Source organism: Tachyglossus aculeatus, chromosome X2 (assembly GCF_015852505.1).
Source record: "Tachyglossus aculeatus isolate mTacAcu1 chromosome X2, mTacAcu1.pri, whole genome shotgun sequence".
Classification (NCBI taxonomy): domain Eukaryota; kingdom Metazoa; phylum Chordata; class Mammalia; order Monotremata; family Tachyglossidae; genus Tachyglossus; species Tachyglossus aculeatus.
The window spans coordinates 395,721-420,369 of NC_052100.1; the positions used below are offsets into that span (position 1 = coordinate 395,721).

Genomic DNA, 24,649 nt, shown 5'->3' on the forward strand with positions numbered 1-24,649 from the left:
CTCTGCACCCAGTAAGCACTCAATAAATACGATTGAATGAATGAATGAATGAATGAACCTCTGGCCTTGCCCCTCTCGGGGTCCCCCGGCTGCCTTCTCTGAGAAAAAAAAAAATGATAATCTAAAATATCCGTTCTCCCTCCCCCTTAGACTATGAGCCCCGTGGGGGACAGGGACCGAGTCCATTAATAATAACAACAACAATAATAAAAATAAATTGTGGTATTTGTTAATAATGGTAATAATAAAAAAAATAATTGTGTTTGTTTATAATGATAATAAAATAATTGTGATATTTGTTAATAATAATAATGGCATTTGTTAAGCGCTTACTATGTGCAAAGCACTATTCTAAGCGCTGGGGGAGATACAAGGTGATCAGGTTGTCCCACGTGGGGCTCACAGTCTTAATCCCCATTTTACAGATGAGGGAACCCAGGCTCAGAGAAGTTAAGTGACTTGCCTAAGGTCACACAGCAGACATGTGGCGGAGCCAGGATTAGAACCCATGACCTCTGACTCCCAAGCCCGTGCTCTTTCCACTGAGCCACGCTGCTTCTCTATGCACTTTCTATGTGCCAAGCACTGTTTTAAGGACCGGGGTAGATACAAGGTAATCAGGTTGGACTTGGACACACTCTTTGTCCCTCATGGGGCTTACAGTCTTGATCCCCATTTTACAGATAGGTAACGGAGGCACAGAGAAGTTAAGCGACTTGCCCGAAGTCACACAGCAGACATGTGGCAGAGCCGGGATTAGAAACCACAACCTCTGATTCCCAGGCCCATGCTCTTTCCACTAGGCAATGCAGCAGAACGAGGGCAGGGAGAGAACAAATACTGAATCCCCACTTTACAGATGGGGAAACTAAGGCACAGAGAAATTAAGTGGTAAAAGTTGAATTTGTCAAGCACTTACTCGGTACCAAGTACTGTAATAATAATAATAACTGTGGTATTTGTTAAGCGCTTACTATGTGCCAGGCTGAGCTCTGGAGGAGATGAGATGATCCAGTCGGATCATAGTCTCTGCCTGAGGGATCGAATCCCCATTTTACAGATGAGGAAACTGAGGCCCAGAGAAGTCTGAGCTCATTGTGGGCAGGGAATGTCATTGTTTATTGTTGTATTGTAATAATAATAATAATAACGGTATTTGTTAAGCACTTACTATATGCCAGGCACTATACTAAGCACTGGGGTGGAGACAAGATAATTGGGTTGGGTATAGTCCCTGTCCCACGTGGGGCTCACAATCTTAATCCCCATTTTACAGATGAGGTAACAGGCACACAGAAGTGAAGTGACTTGCCCAAGGCCACACGTAGATAAGTGGCGGAGCCGGGATTAGAACCCATGACCTTCGGACTCCCACCCCGATGCTCTATCCATTATGCCACGCTGCTTCCCAAGTGCTTAGTACAATGCTCTGCACGGAGTAAGCGCTCGGTAAATACGATTGAATGGATGAATGAAGTTAAGTGACTTGTCTAAGGTCACACAGCAGTCAAGTGGCAGACTTGTTGAGCACCTATGTCCTCTGACTCCCAAGCCTGGGCTCTTTACATTAGACCACACTGCTTCTCTGAGATACATTCTCAGGGCAGCAGGGAGAATCACAAGGATTCAGTAGAAATAGTAAACTAATTTATTAATCGTTTGCTTTGTACAAGTTTAATGGAGAAAGAGTTGTATGAAACAATTAAAAATAACAATCTGGCACAACACATCATGGCAGTGACGATCAGGAATCTTGTTGGGGGTGGGGGGGGGGATCAAGCCTGACCTCTGTAAGGGTGAGGTTGGGGAGCAGGGAGGGCCAAGCCTGGCCCCTAGAAGGGTCAGTGGTTGGGGGGGGAGGTCAAGCCTGGCCCCTAGATGGGTCAGTGGGGAGGAGGAGAAGGGTCTAGCCCAGCCCACACATGGGTCGGGGGGAAGGAGAGGGTCAAGCTTGGCCCCTGTACGGTGTAGCGGGGGAGGGCGGGGCTCTCTTTTCCTCGAGGAAGGTAGAAAAATAGAGCGGGGTTGGAGGGGTTTGGGGGTGGGCGGGGAGGAGGTTGGATGGAGGGGCCGCGGGTCTTCGACCACCCGGCGTGGCGACGGAAGAGGGTCCGGAGTCCTGCCTTCCGCTGGCCGGGCTGCGGCGACTCGGCGACGGGCTGGACATGGACACCTGCAGAGGCCGGACCAGGGGCACCCGTGACCTTGGGGCACCACCCCGGGACGGGTAGTTTCCTGGAGGAACGGGCCCCTTCCTGGGGCTCAGAATGCACTGGGCCAATGGCTCCCGTTGGGCAGGAGGTGATGGGGGCGCAGCCATGGGCTCCCACCCCCAGCTGTCTGGGCCGGACTCCAGCCTTCGTCCCCCGCAGCTCGGACGAGACTGGGGAGTGTCCGAGCTGGGCCTGCCAGTTCGGACTCAACTGTCCACCCGGAGCTGTCAACCGACCACAATGCCCCCCATCTTCAAAGCACTGCCAAAATCACACCTCCTCCAAGAGACCTTCCCTGACTAACCCAGCGACCCTAATTGCCCCCCCTTCTGCGTCTCTTCTGCACTTCGGTCTGTACCCCTTAAGCCCTCTGATAGTTACTCGCAGGCTCACGGCACTTTTTTTTATGGTATTTGTTAATTGCTTACTATGTGCCCGGCACTATACTAAGCTCTGGGATGGTTACAAGCTAATCAGTTTGGACACGGTCCATCACCCTCAAGGAGCTCACAGTCTTAATCCTCATTTTACAAATGAGGTACCCGAGGCACAAAGAAGTGACTTGTCCCAAGGTCACACAGCACACAAGTGACAGAGTCAGGATTAGAACTCGGGTCCTTTTGACTCCCGGGCTGGGGCGCTATCTGCTAGGCCATTGCTTCTCAGTACTTCCGTTCACAACCTCATACTCTGCCATTTTCCCTATCAGTAATTTATTTTAATGTCTGCCTCCCTGTCTGGACTGTAAATTCCTTGAGGATGGGGATCATGCTTAGTAATCAGCATGGCCTAGTGGCAAGAGTGCAGGCTTGGGAGTCAGAGGTCGTGGGTTCTAATCCCGGCTCTGCCACTTGTCTGCTGTGTGACCTTGGGTAAGTCACTTCATTTCTCTATGCCTCAGTTACCTCAACTGTAAAACGGGGACTGAGAGTGTGAACCACACATGGGACAACTTGATTGCCCTGTATCTACCTCAGCACTTAAAACAGTGCTTGGCACATAGTAAGCGCTTAACAAATACCATAATCATAATAATAATCCTACTGGATCATGCACTCCCGTGTGCCTAGTCCAGTAAACGCTCAGCAAGTACCACTGGTTGATTGATGGGTCCCAGACTGGTGGTCTAGCTACTTCCCAACGTGGATAGGGCTGTCCCTCCTTTCAAACGTCCAGGCCCCCGGGGTCCGCACCCCAACCCAAGAGGTGGGAAATGGGGCCCGGGCTGGCCGCCCCGACGGGCACCCGAGGGCTGAGGATGTGGGGGAGTGGGGACCCCTCTTCCCAGCCCCGCCCCCTGTTAATGGTCCCAAGAGGGTGCTGGGGGTTTGGGGATGTGGTTTCCGTGGCAACTGGGTCCCTGCCCTGGCGGGCCCCACTTGGCACTCACCGGTGGTCGTCGGCTAGAGGTGTGCACGGGCGCGCAGGGCGGCGGGCAGGCGGTTGTGGCGCTCGCTAGACTGCAGGCTCAGCATGACGAACTGGCGCACGAACTCGCTGACCCGCTTCTGGTTGGCCAGTTTCCGCGCGCTCTTCCGCGCCCCCGTGAAGCCCCCGAACCGCTTCTGCACCCCCCGCCCCGCAGTCGGGCCCAGACCCCACGGCCCCGGGCCCGGCCCAGGCCCAGGCCCAGGACGGGCCCCGACGGGGGTCAGCGTCCACGGCGCCGTCCACGGCCTCACCCCCTCCTCCTCCTCCTCCTCTTTCTCCTTCTTCTCCTCCTCTTTCTTCTCCTTCTCCTCATCCTCCTCGTCGTCCTCGTCGTCCTCGTCGCCCTCCTCCTCCTCAGAGCGGCGAGCGGGCCGGGCCCTGCCAGGCGCGGAGCGCGGGATGCGGGCACAGGTGGCCCAGCTGGCCTGGGCGGGGACCAGGCCCTGGCACTCGAGGATGCAGGCCTGCGCGTGGGGCGACAGGGGCCGGACCGCCAATGGGGTCACCGGGCAGCCCCCTGCCCCGTCGGACAGGCCTCGTCCCGCCCCCCACCCCTAACCCCTCCACTTCTCTACCCACACCCCTGCCAGCCTCAGCCCACCTCCCACCCCCTGCCAGCCTTCCCCCGCCCCCATCCTCCAGGGGCCGGGGTGGGCAGCGGAAAACGGGGCAACGGGGTGGGAAAGGGCACCCGTGGGGAGAGGGACATTGAGGAGTCACTCTCGGCTTCAAGGCTGTCCGTCACCTTGCCCCCTCCTACCTCACCTCCCTTCTGTCCTTCTCCAGCCCGGCCCGCACCCTCCACTCCTCTGCCGCTAATCTCCTCACTGGGCCTCATTCCCGCCGTCGAGCCCCTGCCCACGTCCTCCCCCTGGCCTGGAATGCCCTCCCTCTGCACATCATCATCATCATCAATCGTATTTATTGAGCGCTTACTGTGTGCAGAGCACTGTACTAAGCGCTTGGGAAGAACAAGTTGGTAACATATAGAGACAGTGCACATCCCCCAAGCTAGCTCTCTTCCTCCCTTCAAAGCCCTACTGAGAGCTCACCTCCTCCAGGAGGCCTTCCCACACTCAGCCCCTTCATTCCTCTCCCCCTCCTCCCCTCCCCATCCCCCCCACCCTACCTCCTTCCCCTCCCCACAGCACCTGTACATATGTATATATGTTTGTACATATTTATTACTCTAGTTATTTTACTTGTACATATTTATTCTATTTATTTTATTTTGTTAATATGTTTTGTTTTGTTGTCTGTCTCCCCGTTCTAGACCGTGAGCCCACTGTTGGGTAGGGACCGTCTCTATATGTTGCCAACGTGGACTTCCCAAGCGCTTAGTACAGTGCTCTGCACACAGTAAGCGCTCAATAAATACGATTGAATGAGTGAGTGAATGTGTACTGCCACTCTATATGTTGCCAACTTGTACTTCCCAAGCGCTTAGTACAGTGCTCTGCACACAGTAAGCGCTCAATAAATACGATTGATTGATTGATTGATTGCCACCCCCAACGCCCCAAACCCCTTTCGAGAAGCAGCTTGGCGGAGTGGCTAGAGCCTGGGCCTAAGAGTCAGAAAGGCATGGGTTCTAATCCCGGCTCAGCCACTTGCCCACTGTGTGGGTTTGTGCAAGTCACCTCACTTCTCTCTGCCTCAGTTAACTCATCTATAAACTGGGGATTAAGACTGTGAACTCCTGGCGGGACAGGGACTGATCTGCTTGTATCCACCCCAGCGCTTAGTACAGTGCCTGGCACATAGTAAGCGCTTAACAAATACCATCGTTAATTTTATTTTTTATTTTATCGATCGTCTAGATCCAATCTCCTCTACGGGTTTCTCCCACCCCCACTCACCCGCCGGCCCCGCCCCCGGGCCCCTCTCCTGGACCCGCCCCCACCTCGGCCCCACCCCCATCCTGGACTTGTCTCTGTCTGGCTCCTCCTCTGCCCCCACTATGATTAGTAGTAGTAGTAATATTAATAATGATGACATTTGTTAAGCGCTTACTATGCGCAAAGCACTGTTCTAAGCGCTGGGGAGGATATAAGGTGATCAGGTTGTCCCACGTGGGGCTCACAGTCCTAATCCCCATTTTACAGATGAGGTAACTGAGGCACAGAGAAGTTAAGTGACTTGCCCAGAGTCACACAGCTGACAATTGGAGGAGCTGGGATTCGAACCCATGACATCGATGGCGGGATTCGCCTGTCCCGCCATCGACCCCCGGCCCACGTCCTCCCCCGGGCCTGGAATGCCCTCCCTCTGCCCATCCGCCAAGCTAGCTCTCTTCCTCCCTTCAAGGCCCTACTGAGAGCTCACCTCCGCCAGGAGGCCTCCCCAGACTGAGCCCCTTCCTTCCTCTCCCTCTCGTCCCCCTCTCCATCCCCCCATCTTACCTCCTTCCCTTCCCCACAGCACCTGTATATATGGATATATGTTTGTACATATTTATTACTCTATTTATTTATATATTTCACTTGTACATATCTATTCTATTTATTTTATTTTGTTAGTATGTTTGGTTTTGTTATCTGTCTCCCCCTTTTAGACTGTGAGCCCACTTTTGGGTAGGGACTGTCTCTATATGTTGCCAACTTGTACTTCCCAAGCGCTTAGTACAGTGCTCTGCACACAGTAAGCGCTCAGTAAATACGATTGATTGATTGATTGACATCTGACTCCCAAGCCCGTGCTCCTTCCACTGAGCCACGCTGTAATCGTATTTATTGAGTGCTTACTGTGTGCAAAGCACTGCACTAAGCGCTTGGGAGAGGACACTATAACATCAAACACATTCCCTGCCCACAACTCGCCGCCTTTATCCCTGCCCTGCCTCCAGCTCCACCTTGACCAACCCCCAGGCCACGCCCCTCCCCATATGCTCTCCCCCCAAATGCCCTCCCCTCCATCCTCACCCCTCTCCGGGTTCTACCCCGCCCCCTGGAGAGACACCCCCCCCCCCCCCGCCTCAATCCCCTCCCCCAACTCGGCCCCATAATAATAATAATAATGGTATTTGTTAAGCGCTTACTATGTGCAAAGCACTGTTCTAAGCGCTGGGGGGATACAAGGTGATCAGGTTGTCCCACGTGAGGCTCGCAGCCTTAATCCCCATTTTACAGATGAGGGAACTGAGGCACAGAGAAGTTAAGTGACTTGCCCAAAGTCACACAGCTGACAAGTGGCAGAGGCGGGATTTGAACCCATGACCTGTGACTCCAAAGCCCGTGCTCTTTCCACTGAGCCACGCTGCTTCCCCACCCCACCCCGGGCCCGGCCCCGGGCCCGGCCCCAGCCCTGCCCCACCCCGTCCTGGCCCGCCCCCAGCCCAGCGCTCGGCCCCACCCTGGCCTCTTCCCTCTCCTTCTGATGTGCCTAGAGCTTTAATTCTATTTGTTAGAATTCTATTAGTACAGTGCTAAGCGCTTAGTACAGTGCTCTGCACATAGTAAGCGCTCAATAAATACGATTGATGATTTGTTCTGACAGTTTTTGACACCTGTCTCCATGTTTTGTTTTGTTGTCTGTCTCCCCCTTTTAGACTGTGAGCCCGTTGTTGGGTAGGGACCGTCTCTGGATGTTGCCGACTTGGACTTCCCAAGCGCTTAGTCCAGTGCTCTGCACACAGTGAGCGCTCAATAAATACGATTGAATGAATGAATGAATGAATGAATGGGCCCAGGCCGCCCGCCTCTTCTCCCTCCCCCCCCCGCCCCCCCACTGCTTGACCCTCCCCTCATCAGTCCCACCCCCAGCCCCAGCCTGACCCCAGCTCTGCCCCCCCACCTCGGCCCCGCCCGCAATCCCACAGAGAAGCAGCGTGGCTCAGTGGAAAGAGCACGGGCTTTAGAGTCCAGAGGTCATGGGTTCAAATCCCAGCACTGCCAGTTGTCAGCTGTGTGACTGTGGGCAAGTCACTTGACTTCTCTGTGCCTCAGTTACCTCATCTGTAAAATGGGGATTAAGACTGTGAGCCCCCTGTGGGACAACCTGATCACCTTGTAACCTCCCCAGCGCTTAGAACAGTGCTTTGCACATAGTAAGCGCTCAATAAATGCCATCATCATCATCATCATCACCCCCTGCCCGGCCGCCCCAAGCCTCACTCCCAGCCTTCCATCTCCTCCCTGTTGTATTAGCCACCAGCTTGCCCCCCATGCTGCCCCCCATAGAGAAGCAGCTTGGCTTAGTGGAAAGAGTCCAGGCTTGAGAGTCAGAGGTCGTGGGTTCTAATCCCGGCTCCACCACTTGTCTGCTGTGTGACTCTGGGCAAGCCACTTCACTTCTCTGTGCCTCCGTTACCTCATCTGTAGAATGGGGATTAAGACTGTGAGCCCCACGGGAGAAGACCTGATTCCTTTGGATCTACCTCAGCACTTAAAACAGTGCTTGGCACAAAGTTGGCGCTTAACGAATCCCATTATTATCATTGCCCCGCATCGCAGGATTCGGCCCTGGTAGTGACGGTCACCCGTGGGTGCCCTTGGGACCCACAGTTTCTTGTGCCCTCGCGCTCTCAGAAAGTGGCTCTCGGGATTCCGCGTTTCCCTGGCTTCCTGGCTCCCCCTCCACCCTGCTCCACGGCTCAGTTTCCTAAACTGTCCCTCGACACCTGTCAACGCCGGGACTATCACTGGTCCCGTCTTCCAAGCCCTTGGAGAATCCCACCCCTCCCTTCCCTGACGGGTTCCGCCCCACCCCTTCGGCTGCCCTCCAACCCCCACTGGTTTATTCCTTCTTTATTGACTGACGCGTCTGTTCCGTCTATTTACTCTGGTTTTCACCTATTGTGCTGGTGGCAGCTGCATTAGACTGCAAGCCACTCGAGGGCTTTCTTAAGGAAAGACAGACAAGGGGGGAAAAGCGAAAACAGCGTCAGGCGCCAGGCGCTGCAACCATGGAACAGGAGAATACAACCAGAGACGGTCTTTTGGTGTGCACAGGGTTAGCAGACAGCGGATCCCGCCTCGGGTTTTCCGGAATTCACTCACGAATTAGCACACGGTTAATTTTGCCATCAATAGTGTTTTTTTCGAATATGTGGGACAACTTCTGTCACCTTATTCTGCTGCTTGATTCCTTGGTTCCCGATACAGCGCAACAGGGGCCCAATCCAGCGCTCTATACTCGACAGGGGCCCAAGCCAGGGCTCTACACGCGACAGCTCACCTCCTCATAATAATAATAATAATGGCATTTATTAAGGACTTTGCGCAAAGCACTGTTCTAAGCGCTGGGGAAGTTACAAGGTGATGAGGTTGTCCCACGGGGGGCTCACAGTCTTAATCCCCATTTTCCGGATGAGGTAACTGAGGCCCAGAGAAGTGAAGTGACTTGCTCAAAGTCACACAGCTAAGTGGCGGAGTCGGGATTTGAACCCATGACCTCTGACCCCAAAGCCCGTGCTCTTTCCACTGAGCCACACTGCTTCTCATCTCACCTACTGAGAGCTCACCTCCTCCAAGAGGGCTTCCCAGACTGAGCCCCCCTTTTCCTCTACTCCTCCCCACCCCCCCACCCTACCTCCTTCCCCTCCCCACAGCACCTGTATATATGTTTGTACAGATTTATTTCTCTATTTATTTTACTCGTACATATTTCCTATTCTATTTATTTTATGAATGATGTGTACATAGCTATAGTTCTATTTATTCTGATGGTATTAATAATAATAATAATAATAATAATGGTATTTGTTAAGCGCTTACTATGTGCAAAGCACTGTTCTAAGCGCTGGGGGGTTGCAAGGTGATCAGGTTATCCCGCAGGGGGCTCACAGTTTTAATCCCCATTTTACAGATGAGGTAACTGAGGCACAGAGAAGTTAAGTGGCTTGCCCAAAGTCACACAGCTGACAGCCCGTCTACCTGTTTTGTTGCTTGTCTCCCCCTTCTAGACTGTGAGCCCGTTGAAGGGTAGGGACTGTCTCTATATGTTGCCAACTTGGACTTCCCAAGCGCTCAGTACAGTGTTCTGCACACAGTAAGCGCTCAATAAATACGATTGAATGAATGACTGACAGGGGCCCAATCCAGCGCTCTACACGCGACAGGAGCCCAAGCTAGCGCTGTCCACAGGGCAGCAGGGACCCACTCCAGCTCTCTACACAGGGCGGGGATGGGACTGTGAGCCCACTCTTTTAGACTGTGAGCCCACTGTTGGGTAGGGACTGTCTCTATATGTTGCCAATTTGTACTTCCCAAGCGCTTAGTACAGTGCTCTGCACATAGTAAGCGCTCAATAAATACGATTGATGATGATGATGATGACGGAGCGGTCTGTCCCTAGCAGGCGCCCAGTCCAGGGCCCCGCTCCCGGTTGGGTGGCGGCGGGCTGCCCCCGGGCCCCGGCCCCGGCCCCCGACGGACACTCACCGTGGTGCTGAAGGTGGTGACCGCGGGCCCCAGGCGGGCCTTGCACCAGGAACATTCCCTCTGGCAGTGGCTCAGCGCGCAGGACACCAAGCCGAGCAGCACGAGGCCCCGCACCACCGTCTTCATGGGGCCGGACTGGGCCGGACTGGGCCGGGAGCCGGGAACGACGGGATGGGCCGGGCTGGGAGAGGGAAGCTACAAGGGAAAGGAAACAGGTGAGGGTCCGGGCCGAGAGGAGCTGGGGGTGGGCTAGGTGACCGACGCCCACCCCGACCAGCCTCCGGCAACAGAAGAGGTTGTTCCCCTCCCCTCCCTCCTCCGGCACACTCACACTCACACTCTGTCTCTCTCTCTCTCTCTGGTAGCCGGTCCTGCCCGCCCATTCCCTCAGTCTCCGTCCCTGGCGCCCGGCTGGCGACTCGGTCCCGCGTGGGGCGGCAGTGCCCGGCCGGGCCACAGGCCCGCTCCGCCCGCCCGTCCTGCCGCCCCGCCGGGCCCCGCTCCCGCTCGGTTCCGATCGGTTCCAGTCGGTTTGAACTGGACAATGAGAGCCGGAGGAGGCCCACAGCCAGATGGTGGAGCGAAACCGAGGCGGCCCGCTCCAAACCCAAACGGGCCACTAAAGCGCTACCGCCCCCCATATCCCTAAATCCCTCATCCCCGGCTCCCCCCGAGTCTCCCGGGCCTCACCCCGAACCCCCTGTCCCCTCTGGAGCTTCCCTACCTCCTTCCCTTCCCCACAGCACCTGTATATATGTATATATGTTTGTACATATTTATTACTCTATTCATTCATTTATTTATTTATTTATTTATTTATTTTGCTTGTACATATCTATTCTATTTATTTTATTTTGTTAGTATGTTTGGTTTTGTTCTCTGTCTCCCCCTTTTAGACTGTGAGCCCACTGTTGGGTAGGGACTGTCTCTAGATGTTGCCAATTTGTACTTCCCAAGCGCTTAGTACAGTGCTCTGCACATAGTAAGCGCTCAATAAATACGATTGATGATGATGATGATGATGATCTCTCCCGAGCCCCCCGCCCCCCTAAGCCCCCCACAGCCTTCCGACCCCATCTCTCCTGAGCCCTCCGCCCTTTGTCCCCTGTCCCGAACCCCCCAGCCTCCCGACCCCTCCCCCCGTCGCCCCCCGTCCCCTCGATCCTCCATCCTACCCCCCAGCTCTGCGCCCTCTGCCCCTCCCCAGGCCCCTGCCCCTGTTTTCTCTGCGCCCCTCCCCATTCCTCGCCCCTCTGTCCTCCGCTCGCTGCCCTTGCCCCCCTTCAGCTCCTTGCCCCCTCTCCCGCGGTTCTCTCAGTTACCCCCAGGGTCCCCCCAATTCCCCCACTTTCACCCCAATGTCTTGAGAAAGGAGTGGGGGCGGTTAGCACACTCAGAGACAGAACCACCGAGGCAGCGAGACAGAGCCAGATAGAGCTGGAGAGCAGACAGGCATCGGCGGGCAGGGCGCCGGGAGGGACGAGGGAGGCGGCAGGTGGCACCGAGTCCGAGAGATCCCGGCCCTCCGGCCCCTGCCCGGACCAATTTCGGAGCCCCTCGAGGGCGGGCTGGGGCTGCGACCCCCGCCTCTCCGCCTCTCAGCTCAACGGCTCGGTCAGCAGGGTCCGGACGGGTCCGGTCGGAGCCCGGAGTGGGCGGGAGAAAGCCGAGCCGCCCCCCAGCCCACCCCAAGCCCGACCCCGCTCTGCCCTACAGAAACCGGGCGGCGGAGGGTCGGGCGCCGGGGGCGGAAACCTGGGGAGGGCGGACGGGACAGAAAACTCCGGACCCCACGACCCCATCTCATTCCTCCCCAACCGAAGGGAAACACCCCCCCCCTCTTCCCTCCCCTTTTCCCGCCCGGTCCCCCCTGCGCCCTGAGCCCGGGGCACCCTAGTCCCCGTCCTGGGCACCCTGCTCCCCACCCTGAGCATCCTGCCCCCCGCCCTGGGCATCCTGTCCCCCGTCCTGGGCATCCTGCCCCCCGTCCTGGGCACCCTGCTCCCCACCCTGAGCATCCTGCCCCCCGCCCTGGGCATCCTGCCCCCCGTCCTGGGCACCCTGCTCCCCACCCTGAGCATCCTGCCCCCCGCCCTGGGCATCCTGCCCCCCGTCCTGGGCACCCTGCTTCCCACCCTGAGCATCATGCCCCCCGCCCTGGGCATCCTGCCCCCCGCCCTGGGCACCCTGCCCTCCGTCCCGGCCACTCTTCCCCGCGCTCCCCCGCGTCTCCCCTCCAGGCACCCTCTGCGCCCCCCCCCCCCGCGCGACCCCTCCCCGCAGCCCTTACCCCTTACCCCTTGCTCCGGGCCCCGCGGCACAACGTACCAGAGCGCTGTGCCCCGCAGCAGGAGCAGGAGCAGGAGCAGGAGCAGGGGCAGGGGCAGCGGCAGGGGCAGGAGCAGGAGGAGGAGCAGGAGCAGGAGCAGGAGCGGGAGCAGGAGCAGGAGCAGGAGGAGGAGCAGGAACAGGAGCAGGAGCAGGAGCAGCGGGCTTAGTGTCCGGCTCCCTCCTCTCCTCTTCCACTGCCTGTCACACTGACGCCGCCGCAGCCGCCCCGATCCCTATTTAACGGCTCCCTCCCAGCCGCCCTCCTCCACCGCCCCCCAAATCTGAAACCTCCCCAAACCCCTCCTCCTCCTCCTCCTCCTCCTCCTCCTCCTCCTCTTCCTCCTTCCCCTCCCCGCTTGACCACTGTTAAATTCGTATACCCCGAAACACACATCAACAAAACCTGTAATCGAAATGGATAAAGACACAAAATCACAACTGGAAAACATCTTGAACGGCACGCTCCCGGAATCTCAATGGAAGATCGCAACAGGGCCCACCGACATCATCTTCGCCACCCGTCAGATACGGCAAAAGGCAAAAGTGCAGGGAACGGCACCGAGGCGTCTATGCTTAATTATTATTATTATTGTTGTCACTATTATTGTTATTAATAATAGTATTTGTTAAGCTACGTGGCGAACACTGGACTAAGCGCTGGGGTAGATACAAGCGTTAGCAGATAGAACCCAAGCCCTGTCCCACGTGGAGCTCACAGGCTAATGGGGAGGGAGAACGAGTATTTAGTCCCCCATTTTACAGATGAGGTAACTGAGAACCAAGGCAGTTAAGTGACTTGCCCAAAGTCCCACAGCAGACAAGCGGCAGAGTCAGATTTAGAACCTAGGGTCCTGTTTCTCAGGCCCGCATCTTTCCACTGACACACCGCTTCTCTGGAGACCTGACGAAAGCATTTGACACCACTACGAGATCAAATGCTCAGTACAGTGCTCTGCACAAAGTAAGCATGTGATAAATACCATTGATTGTTCTGGACCGTGTGGAAATTTCTTAGCAAATTTGGCTGCATGATTCTGAGACTATATAGTGTTGGTGAAGCTTGTCAGGGCAGAATCGAGGGTGCCCCTCCTCCTTTTGCCCCTCCAATTGCCGATGGCAGTAAGCAGGGACCCAGAGTGGGCCCATCCTGTTCAGCTGATGGATCCCATGCAGCCATGCCCGAAGCTGCGACACGAGGCCTGGATGTGGGATGTAGGTATTCATTCATTCAATCGTATTTATTAAGCACTTACTGTGTGCAGAGCACTGTACTAACCGCTTGGGAAAGTACAATGCAACTGTAAACAGTGACATTCCCTGCCCAAAAGGAGCTCAGTCTAGAGGAGGGGAGACAGACATCAATACAAATAAATAAAATTACAGATATATACAAAAGCGGGAATGGGGCCGGGGAAGGAGCGAAGCAAAGGGAGCAAGTCGGGGCAACACATAGAGTGGGAGATGAGGAAAAGTGGGGCTTCGTCTGGGAAGGCCTCCGGAAGGAGATGTGCCAACCACACTTCTGCTCCTCTGGGAAACTCTTCCGATTCAACAGGCTTCAGGCATCAGGCCAAATTCTAGAAGGGCGATTGGCGGGGGACAGGCCCGCCCGTCCAGAGGCCCGGGCCCAGGCCAAGGGAGACGGGCAAGGGAGCTGTCAGCCGCTTCACCGGCTCCGCCGCCGGCGGGAAATCTGGAGAAAACCGAGGGTTGCATCCACTGGCATTCCGTGCGGAGACTAGACACAACCCCAAAATCATGTTGGAAACACCTTCTCGTATACATTCATACTTCTACTACTCCCCCTTTGATCCCCCTCTGTGATCCCCTCCGTGATCCCTCTAGACTGTGAGCTCATTGGGGGCAGGCAACGTGTCTGTTTATTGTTATGTTGTGCTCTCCCAAGCGCTCTCTTCACACAGCAAGCGCTCAATAAAATACGATCGAATGAATGAGTGAATGAATACCCTTCCACAGACACGCACATACACGCCGATCGAGGAGGGTCTCCCATCCCGCTCTTCCCGACTCCGTCCTTCCCAGTCTCCCGCCCCGTTAACCCTTGCCGCTCCCCTCCCAGGCTGCAGTGGCCGGTGCGGGGGCGGGCGAAACGGACCGTGAACCCGTGGGAAATAGGACGGCTCCGCTGGCCCGGACCCGCAGCCAACAAGCCTCCATCATCATCATCAATCGTATTTATTGAGCGCTTACTATGTGCAGAGCACTGTACTAAGCGCTTGGGAAGTACAAATTGGCAACGTATAGAGACAGTCCCTACCCAACAGTGGGCTCACAGTCTAAAAGGGGGAGACAGAGAACAAAACCAAACATACTAACAAAATAAAATAAATAGAATAGATATGTACAAGTAAAATAAATAAATAAATAAATAGGGTAATAAATATGTACAAACATATATACATATACACAGGTGCTGTGGGGAAGGGAAGGAAGTAAGATGGGGGGATGGAGAGGGGGACGAGGGGGAGAGGAAGGAAGGGGCTCAGTCTGGGAAGGCCTCCTGGAGGAGGTGAGCTCTCAGCAGGGCCTTGAAGGGAGGAAGAGAGCTAGCTTGGCGGATGGGCAGAGGGAGGGCATTCCAGGCCCGGGGGATGACGTGGGCCGGGGGTCGATGGCGGGACAGGCGAGAACGAGGTACGGTGAGGAGATTGGCGGCGGAGGAGCGGAGGGTGCAGGGTCTTTGTGCCCGACCTCGGCCTGGCCGGGGCAAGGGGCAAGGGGCCTCGACGGCTCCGGTCGGGCTGAAACCCCTTCTCCGCTGGCCGCCCCCTGGAGAGGCGGGGTGCGGGTATCCCCGAAACTGGGGAAGGCAGAGCTGCGGGAGCCTCTGGGCCGGGCCCGCCTCTGGGCGGTGGAGATAGAGCCCCCATCCCCGAGACACCTCGGGCCCTTCCGATTCCCCTAAAAGTAGCCGAGATCTACACCCAGCCGGGACCCCTGGGGCTGGGACTCCGGGGCAGAGAGGGGGTGGGCCGGGCTGGGCTGCCACAGACTTAGACTGTGAGCCCCACGTGGGACAGGGCCCACGTATCCAATCTGATTCATTTTTATCTACCCCTGAATGTGACCGTGCTTGACACGTAGTAAGCGCTTAAAAATATAATAATAATAATAGTAATAAGGGCAGAGATCTCTAATCTTCTGTGACTCGCCAAGCCCGCTCTCTTCACTCCCTTCAAGTTCACCTCGTAAACTCTACCTCGGTCTCCCACTGTTGGGTAGGGACTGTCTCTATAGGTTGCCAACTTGTACTTCCCAAGAGCTTAGTACAGTGCTCTGCACACAGTAAGTGCTCAATAACTACGATTGATTGATTGATTCCCCTGCTTCCGGCACCTTGTTCACGGTGTGTCCCCAGCCTGAAACTCCCTAAGCCCCCACCTCCTCCAGGAAGCCTTCCCGGATAAACTTCACAACAGACCGATCACGCCCAATTCCCAACCTTGTGTATTTTCATCCCGTCCTCCACAGGAGCGTCCACTTGATTGCGTTTCTCCATCGCAGACAGATCTAACGGAACACTCCGTGGGCTCTTGGGCTGCTCCGACTCACCGGATTGTATCGGTCCGGCTTCCCGCGCCGTCTTTGTTCTTCCTCCCGCTTGCACCATCCGCGGATCCCGCCTCTCCGTCTCCGCCGTTAAACTCGTCGGGGCCGCGGGATGTGGGTCTCGGTGGTGACTGTGCTCTCCCCAGCGCTCAGCACAGTGCCCGGCCCTCAGCCGTTGGTCGAGAGGCAGAGGCCGCCTGAAGGACCGGCTCTCCGGCTCAGAGGGGGAGAGGAATTGGGGGCCGGGCCTCCCTGCAGCCCCGGTTGGACCCTCGCCCTCCCCGAGGGGTGTCCCGGTTCCCCCAGCCCAGAGTCCCAGGCCGCAACCGTCCCGTGGAAGGGGCGTGGAGACCCCTCTCGGGGCTGGGCCGGGTCTCCCTTCCGTCTGTCCGTCTCCTGGCTGGCCCCGGGTCCGGGGGGGCCCTCGGCCGTCGGACACGGGCCGGGTCCCCCCAGAGGCAGCGGGGCCGGGGGAGGGGCAGCGTTAGAGACGAACCGGACGCTCCTCCCAACTTGGGAAGCGCCGTCGTCTCGGGCTAGTGCGGTGAAAGGCCGCCGGGTCACGAGGTCGGGATCAATCAATCAATAAATCGTATTTATTGAGCGCTTACTGTGGGCAGAGCACTGTACTAAGCGCTTGGGAAGTACAAGTTGGCAACATATAGGGACAGTCCCTACCCAACAGTGGGCTCACAGTCTAAAAGACTGGGGATGCCCCCGCCCAGGGGCTCGGTGGTGGAGAGGGTGGCATGGGCGCTGCCCAGGAGCCCCCTCCTCATCTCCCTCGGCCGTGTGTCTGCTCCCCGCCCCGAAGGCCCAGGCGGGCCTGCGCTTAGCCCGCGGCAGTGCTCACTGCAGGAGCCGCCCCCCCACCCCCCATTCATTCATTCATATTTATTGAGCGCTTACTGTGCTCAGATCACTGTACTAATTGCTCCCCCCCGAGAGCCACGCGTGGGGGCTACCTTATCCCACCTGGGTGGGACGGGGGCTACAGCTCAGCAGCACAGTCAGCTCCAAGACAGTTGTCGTCTGTCTCCCCGCCCCCTTTAGACTGTTGTTGGGTAGGGATTGCCTCTGTGTGTTGCCGAATTGTACTTTCCAAGCGCTTAGCACAGTGCTTTGCACACAGTAAGAGCTCAATAAAGGATTGAATGAATCACATCAACCTCCTCGACGGCAGGGACCACGTGCTCTAAAGCTTCCACTTCCCAGCGCTCTGCGCCCAGCAGGCGCTCATTCATCCGTATTTATTGAGCGCTTACTGCGTGCACAGCACTGTACTAAACGCTTGGGAAGGCCAATTCAGCAATAAACACGATGGACTGACTGGTTGATGGACCTTGAGTTTCCGCTGTTTCTATGTCCTTTCCCCAGCTTTCCAACTACCCAGTCGTCTAAACCGGAGGTGGGGGGGGATAGACGTCAGGGGGTAGGGTCTTCTTAATTCCAGCCCGGAGAGGAGGAAAGTGTGGGGGGCTCTTCACCAGGGCTAGAGCCTCCCTCAGACTGGAGAGAGTGGGGCGCAGGACAGACCCTTAGGCCGGAGGCACAATTCAGTTCGGGTCCAGCTTGACTGGGTTTTTTTTTTTTTATTCCTCGCCCCCCGCCCCCACGGGTGGTTGCTGAGTTCTGGTCCCGGTAAGGAGGGGTCAGTCCAGCCTCTTGACCATGTACGGCCCTTGCAGCTCGTAGCCCATCTTGCGGTAATAGTTCCTGGTGCCCACACCTGGAAAGAAGAGGGGGTGGTGGTGAGGGTCCCGTGGGGGGCCTCGATCGCTCCGGAGAGCAATCAGGTTGACAGGCACCTGCAGGCTCAGAACCCCGGCCCCCCAGGCGGACACGAGAGGAGATGGGGGCCGTCCAACCGGCCCCTGTCCCCCCCCCCCCATCCCGAACCGGCTCTGTCCTCCCCAGGCGCTCAGTCACCCGGCCCTCCCCCACTTCAAGCCCACGACCCCGTGGGATGGGGGAGGAAGAGAGAGAGACAGAGACACAGGGTGCCCCTGCCCAGCACCGGCCCCCGACGACAGCCCGGGCGAGTTGGGGGCAGGCAGGGTCCGCCCCCTCCCCAGCCAGGACAGCAGCCCCCCACTTTCGGCCCGCTCCCGACATACCGACAGCTCGACACCGCCCGCGGCAAGACCGTGGAGCACAAAATGTCCTGAAAATCATTCGATTACCATCGATAATGCCCGCGTCAGCCCCAATTAGCGCTGGCCTTAGCAGCGGGCGGGAGGGGCCCGGGGGGGCTCCGTCGCCCTCGGCCCAACTGGGCACTTGGAGGCTGCCTTCCCCGGACGGTGGGGCAGGACCGAGCCAGGGTCCGGACGACCCCCAGAGGCCTGCCTGGGGGCGGTGGGGACTGGGGGATCGCCCCCCTGGAGAAGGGGCAGAAAGCAGGAGGTGGAGGATGGCCCTCTTCCACTCCCCCGAGGGCAGTGGTGGTTGCCACCCCTCGGCCAAGGCGGCACGGATTTGGGTAAGGAGAAGCCCAGATGATCGGAGGGGGTGGGGGGCGAAGGGTGCCCGAGCCTGGAGAATTCCCCGCTTGGACCAAGATGCAGGAGTGGGGCACAGCTGTCCTGCCCAGGGCCGGGGGGCAGAAGGGCCCGAGTCGGTGCCAGGGGCGAGGAGGGGGCGTTGGCAGGCCGCGCTCGCCCCAGCTGGAGCCATCAGTCGGTGGGGAGCGGGGGCCAAGCCGTTTGCCGCCACGGCTCGAGGGTTTAATGTCTGAGCTGCGCCGTGGGCTGGGGCTCGGGTGGGGGCAGGGGCGACAGCCCACGGAGGCGCCCTCCCCCGGGGCCGACCCCCACCCGCACCCCCAAGACTCACCGCAACCAGCCGGCGCGGGCACAGCCCCTCCTCAACGCCCCCCAGCCCCAGCTGAAGCGGGTCACCCCCACCATCACTTCGCCTTGAACCCAGGGCAGAGCCGCCCCTCCTGCCCAGCTCCCACCGACCCACGTCAAGTCCCCGCTGGAGACCCTGGGGACCCTTTGAGGGTCGCAGCCCCTTGGCGTCCCAGGCTAGGGCCCTCCTCTTTTGGCAGCTGGCGACAGGAACCAATTAACCTCTGACCCTTGGCACTGGAACAAAGGGACTTTCTGCAATTAAGACCCCTGACCCTCGTTGAAGAAACTGGCTTAGGGCTCCCGACAGAAGGTCAGCGCCGACCCGTCCCCGGCCAAGGGACCCAAACCCTTCCCAAGCCCCCTGACCGCAGCTCCTTGCAAAGCCAGGTGAGCCGGGTGCCTGGCGGGCAGAGGGCCTGGGTTCTAATTCCTGTTGCCCACTGGAATGCCTTTGGACCTTGAAGCTATGACCCAGTTATGGGCAGGGATTGTCTCTGTTGCTGAACTGTACCTTCCAAGTGCTTACTACAGTGCTCTGTACATTGTAAGTGCTCAATAAATACAATTAAATGAATGCAAGAAGTCATTTCCCTTCTCTGTGCCTCAGTTTCTTCATCTGCAAAGATGTGGATTCAATACCTGTTCTCCCTTCTACTTAGACTTTGTCTGACCTAATTGTCTCGTAACTACTCCAGGATTTAGTACAGTATTTGGCACCTAGAAAGGATTTTAAAGGTTTAGGAAACAAACAAGGAAACAGAAGGGGTGGGGGGACTGAACACAGGCACAGAGTCAGGGGTGTTGGATGGTCCATGCTGGGTCACTGGTGTAGAGTTGGGGGTGTCAGATGGCCCATGCCGGGTCTCCGGGGGAGTCAGGGATGTGGGGTTGGTCCATCCCTAACCCTGACCAACACCCGGTTTCTGTCCTCCCTGTTGGAGATGGAATCCTAGCTTGGAGGGGCAGGAAGAAACGGCCAGTCTGAGATCCCCCAATCCTTACTACTCAAGTTCTGGTCCCTTTGGGCAGGGCAGATTTTCAATGGTTCATCTGGAAGACGGCAAGGGGGATAATGGGCAGAAAGTCTGGCACTGTCTCTTCAGGTGTCCTGGGAATGACCAGAAATAACCCTGGTATTATCCGCCCCCAGCCTGGGGGGCCTGGCCACAGCTACTCCTGGGTGGCTGGCACATTGTGTGGTTCCCTGGATGGCACGGGGTCCTGGGAGCTGAGTCTACAACTAGGAGCCACAGCATGGTTTCCCACGAGCCGGAGAAAACCCACAGGACTCACTGACACAGCCTGGGTCAAACAAAAAAACCACCCTCTTCTAAGTGTTCGATCTTTACACAGGAGTACTGTCTTCATTGTCTTTGTCTAGCAGGCTAGGTCCCAGCTCAGCCCCGGAATCTGCCAGCAAGACTCCTGGAGAGAGGGAGCCCATCCACCTCAAAATCTACTAGGAAAGGGAGGTGGTAGTGGTGCCATCTAAGTCCGGGGCTGAAACCTCTGAGGAGCAGGGGCTCCGCTGTCCGCTCCGACTGGTACCTGCACTTTTCAGGCAGACGCTCCCCCACCCGCCCACCCTCCCGCTCCGCCCCCGCGCCATCGGGTGAGCAGGGATCCTGGCCCGCGGCCACACTAATTTTCCGCCTGGAAGAACACAAAAAGAAAGCCGGTTCCCCGGAGGAAGGGGCCGTCATGCCGCTCGGCGGATTGGCTCCGCGGCGGGCGCAGGGTAGCGTGGCTGCTCTGGTGACGTCCACCCGCGTCACCGGGCCACGAGGAGTGGCGCAGACCGCCGGGCGTGGAGCTGCCGCATGCCTCCCGCATGGAACCGTGCATGTTCGTTCGAGGTTTCTTTCCCAGGAGCCCAGGAGGGAGCCTGGGGTAGGGCAGTGGGCAGATCTAGGAGGGATGCGGGGGTGGCCCAAGGCTCCTCCCCAGTGAGAGGAAAACTAAGGTTCCCAGGAACTCGATGAGCCGGACCTTCACAACCGAGACAGGCTCAGTCAAAGCAGGCAGTCTGGCCAACAAACCACCCCATCTGGCCCATGAGTGGCGTGGGGACAGGAATTCCTGGTGTCTTCTCCCCAATGAGGGGAGCAGTGTGGCTCGGTGGACAGAGTGTGGGGCTGGGAGTCGGGGGACCCAGGCTCTGGTTTCGGCTCTGCCTCAAGCATGCAGGGTGACCTTGGGCAATTCCCTTGCCCTCTGTCCTGACCAAGGCCACAGGGAAGAGGAATTCCTCCTTTCCCTGCCTGCTGGAGCCAGTAGGCTGACCTGTTGAGCCCTCAGCCATGCAATCTCACAGGAAGGTCAAAGGAAGTGGGAAGTGGCTGGTGTCTCTGAGTTTCCTTGGCACGGGCAGCCTGAGCCCGGTGGGTGGGGCCATTGGCAGTGGAATGGTGGCCCCAGCCCCCAGAGCCGGCTTCTTTCCTGACCTTCACACCTCCTCTGTGGGCTAACGGGGAACGGGGCTGGGACTGGTGGCAAAGCAGGGGGGCAGGGGAGGGCGTGAGGACAAAGTGGGGCCTTCTAGTAATAATAATGATGGTATTTGTTAAGCGCTTACTGTGTGCCAGACACTATACACTGGGATGGCACCAGCAAATCGGGTTGAACACAATCCGTTTCTCAAATGGGGCTCACAGTCTCAATCCCCATTTTCAGATGAGAGAGCTGAGGACCAGAGAAGGGAAGTGATTTGCTTAAGGCCACCCAGCAGACAAGGGGCGGGGCCAGGGTTAGAACCCACAACCCGGCCTGTGCTCTCTCCACTCTGCCATGCTGCTTATTCTTCTGTGGCAGGAAGTGGGATGTGCGGCCCGAGGAGGAGGAGAAGAGAAGGGTGGCCGAGACCTGCACTGCCTCCCCTCCGACCCCTGCTGACCGGCAGCTCCCCGGGGCCTGAAGGCAGGGGGAGAGGCTCCCCAAGGGAGGGGAGATTCCTGACCGTTGGCAGACAGGTAGCAGCACCCTCTGGCTGGTCCCCCCCAAACTGAGGCTTCCAGACACCTAAGGGCTGACCCCCGCTCGAGGGTAGGAGGATGGATCTGATGACCCAAGGGCACCCCCCCGTCCTCCCGCCCCCCAGCCCCGGGGCCTGAGCTGCAGCCTGGGCTCAGCCCTGCCCCTGCCCCTGTCCCATCGGCCATCAGCCCTGTGTCACAGTTACCTGAAATGACGGCGATTTTCCGTGCCCCGTGCTCCTCCTGGGCGATGCGCTCGGCTTCCTCCATGAGCAGCATCCCAAAACCCTGCCGGGGAAATGCCAAGGTTGGGCATTTCTCCCCCACCTCACCCCACCCTCCCCAAGTTCCCCATGGGCACTCACACACCGGGTGAAGCGGGGGGGGTAGCCCAACACGGGCCGCCCGTGAGTGGCGAGGGAAAGTCGGTGGGAAGACGATGACCGAGACTCCTCCACACCTATCAATTCTCACATGCGCTCACGATGCTCGCTCAAATAAGCTCACAAATCCTTAAGCATGCATGTGTGGTGGGGAGTGGGCCTGGGCACGTCTCTCCCGGGCAGCCACCGTGATCGCCCTCCCCCTCTCCCCACTACGCTGGTGGGGGGTAGGGGGGCAGTGCTGTTTCGGTGTTGGTGGCGGCGGTAGAGACGGCGGGGAGTTAACGGGCCCCGGGCCTCCCGCCGAGAGCTCTCGGTTGCCAGCACATCTTCATTTGTTTTGTTCAATCCAATAGATTTCTCCCGGCTCCCGGCCCCCGGCCCCCCGGCCCCACTTGCGTCGACACCGCGTGCTATTTTGAGGCTCTGAAATGTTAACGGCTCCGTAATTGAGGGACTTGCGGCGGCTGCAGCTGCTGGGGCCCGGCGCCAGGTCAGCGCACAAACGCCAAAGACACTGCTCTAAGCTCCGAGAAGGGAGCCAGGGCGACCTCCTCTAGCTCCCACCAAGGCGGCCTCAGCCCCAGGAACGCCCCAGGTTTCACACCTGGAGGGAACCGCTCAGGGGTCTGGACGTTTGTACCATCCTGCCTCTTGACTACATCGGACTCCTTGCCGACCTCCCTGCCACCAGTCCGTAGGTCCCTCTGCTGCCTGGATCATTTTTCCACAAAAGCGCTCAGCCCACATCTCCTCCCTCCTCCAAAACCTCCAGGGTTGCTCATCCATCTCCATATCAAACAGAAACTTCAATCCGCTCTCTCCCTCCTATCTTACCATGCTGATCTACTACAACCCAGCCCATACACGTTGCCAACCTCTTGCCCACATCCTCCCTCTGGCCTGGAACTCTCTCGCCACTTATATCCGACAGAACATAACTCTCCCCACCTCAAGTCACAGCTCCCCGAAGAAGCCTTCCCTGAACAAGGCTTCATTTCCTCTATCTATCCTCCCACTTAAGCCCTTTAATACTCGCCCCAGCCCCACAGCACTTTTGGGCATATCCTCATACTCTACTACTTCCCCCTCAGTATCTTATCAATTGTATTTATTGGAGAGTGTTGTGTGGAGCACTGTACTAGGCGTTTGAGAGAGTACAATATAAAACAGATTTGGCAGAAATGTTCCCTGACCACAATTAGCTTATTTTAATGTTTGCCTCCCAAGGTAAACCGTAAGCTGCTTCTTGTGGGCAGCGATCATGTCCACCAAATTTATTGCAATGTACTTTTCCAAGTGAAGTGCTCTGCACACAGAAAGCTCTCGATAAATACCACTGATTGATTGACTGTGTCGCACTGAGCAGGTCACTTGACTTCTCTGCCTGTCCTTCAGTTCCTCATCTGTAAAATGGGGATTAAAAACCTGCCCTCCCTCCCCCTCAGACTAAGCCTCCTACATGGGACGGGGACCGTGTCCAATCTGTATATGTTGCCAATTTGTACTTCCCAAGCACTTAGTACAGTGCTCTGCACATAGTAAGCGCTCAATAAATACGATTGATGATGATGATCTGACTTTACCGCATCTACTGCAGTGTTCTGCCCAGTGCTCGGCACACAGGAAGCATGAAACAGATACCACAGTTCTTTCTGAATGGTATTTCTTAAGTTCTTACCCTGGGCCAGGGACTGTAGACCCAAGGTAATCAGGTTGGACATTGTCCCTGTCTCGCATGGGGCTCACCGTCTTAAACCCCATTTGAGAGACAGGGTAACTGAGGCCCAGAGAAGTGACTTGCCCAAGATCACATCAGACAAGGGGAGGAGCGGGGATTAGAACCCAGGTCCTCAACTCCCTGGCCCAAGCTCTATCCATTAGGCCACTCTGCTTCTCTAATTATTATCGTTATTATCAGTTGGTCGAGCTGAGCCGATAGGACTGGGAGCCGGGTCTCCGGTCCCACGGGAGGACCCGGCCCATCAGCCACCTGGTTTAGTCCCGCCTTCTGGGCCCAGTTCGGGGCCGCCCTGGCTGGCGTTGGCGGTCTGTGCCCCGCCAGATGGCCACCCGGGACCCATTCCTGCAGGGACTTGGTCCCCGGGGAACCCATTACAGGGGCAGAGCCGGGGTGGTGGTGGGAGGGCAGCTGTTGGTTCCACCCACTGCCCGGCCTCCAGTGTCAACCTGGCTTCGCCAGGAGCCCCGGCCGGCAGACCACTCTGTGACCCCCGGCCGGCGGCCCCCCCCATTACCTGGTGCTGGAACTTGGAGGGGTCCCGGCTGCTGACGGGGACGACGCTCCCGTAGACGTGCAGCTCGCGGACGATGGACACGCCTCCGGTCAGCTCCGGCCGAAAAGTGTCAGCCGAGCACTTGCGCAGGCGCAGGAGGCCGATCAGGATGTCCTGGTCGGGGTCTTCGTAGCTCAGGAACGTCTCCCAGCCCCCGTTGGCCACGTAGTCCCGCCGAACCAGCTCCACCTGTCCACAAGGCCCAGAAGCGGGACCC

The 24,649-nt window shown here is 57.6% G+C and overlaps 2 protein-coding genes across 2 annotated transcripts in view; both read right to left on the bottom strand.

Moving 5' to 3' along the window:
* Positions 1-3,616: 3,616 nt before the first annotated feature.
* PNOC (prepronociceptin) lies at positions 3,617-10,150 on the bottom strand. Its single transcript, XM_038771448.1, has 3 exons — positions 10,025-10,150; positions 4,022-4,108; positions 3,617-3,778 (listed from the first exon to the last, which is right to left on the bottom strand). Exons 1-3 carry the CDS (start codon positions 10,148-10,150, stop codon positions 3,617-3,619), a joined length of 375 nt encoding a protein of 124 aa, XP_038627376.1.
* A 7,097-nt stretch (positions 10,151-17,247) lies between these two features.
* The window catches only part of ELP3 (elongator acetyltransferase complex subunit 3), a 32,096-nt gene continuing 24,694 nt past the window's right edge, over positions 17,248-24,649 (bottom strand). Inside the window, exons 13-15 of the mRNA XM_038771459.1 lie at positions 24,394-24,621; positions 21,959-22,040; positions 17,248-17,654 (exon numbers count right to left, since the gene is read on the bottom strand). Coding sequence (XP_038627387.1) covers positions 17,578-17,654; positions 21,959-22,040; positions 24,394-24,621 — 387 coding nt within the window. The 3' untranslated portion in view covers positions 17,248-17,577. The remainder of the gene's footprint in view (positions 17,655-21,958; positions 22,041-24,393; positions 24,622-24,649) is intronic.

What these genes read in the sequence shown, in the direction of transcription:
- PNOC (XM_038771448.1), bottom strand. Translation starts at nt 10,150, where the DNA reads ATGAAGACGGTGGTGCGGGGCCTCGTGCTGCTCGGCTTGGTGTCCTGC. An exon ending in TCACCACCTTCAGCACCACG is followed by an intron (nt 4,109 to 10,024) that starts GTGAGTGTCCGT and finishes CCCCACGCGCAG; the next exon opens with GCCTGCATCCTCGAGTGCCA. An exon ending in CGCGCTCCGCGCCTGGCAGG is followed by an intron (nt 3,779 to 4,021) that starts GCCCGGCCCGCT and finishes CGGGGGGTGCAG; the next exon opens with AAGCGGTTCGGGGGCTTCAC.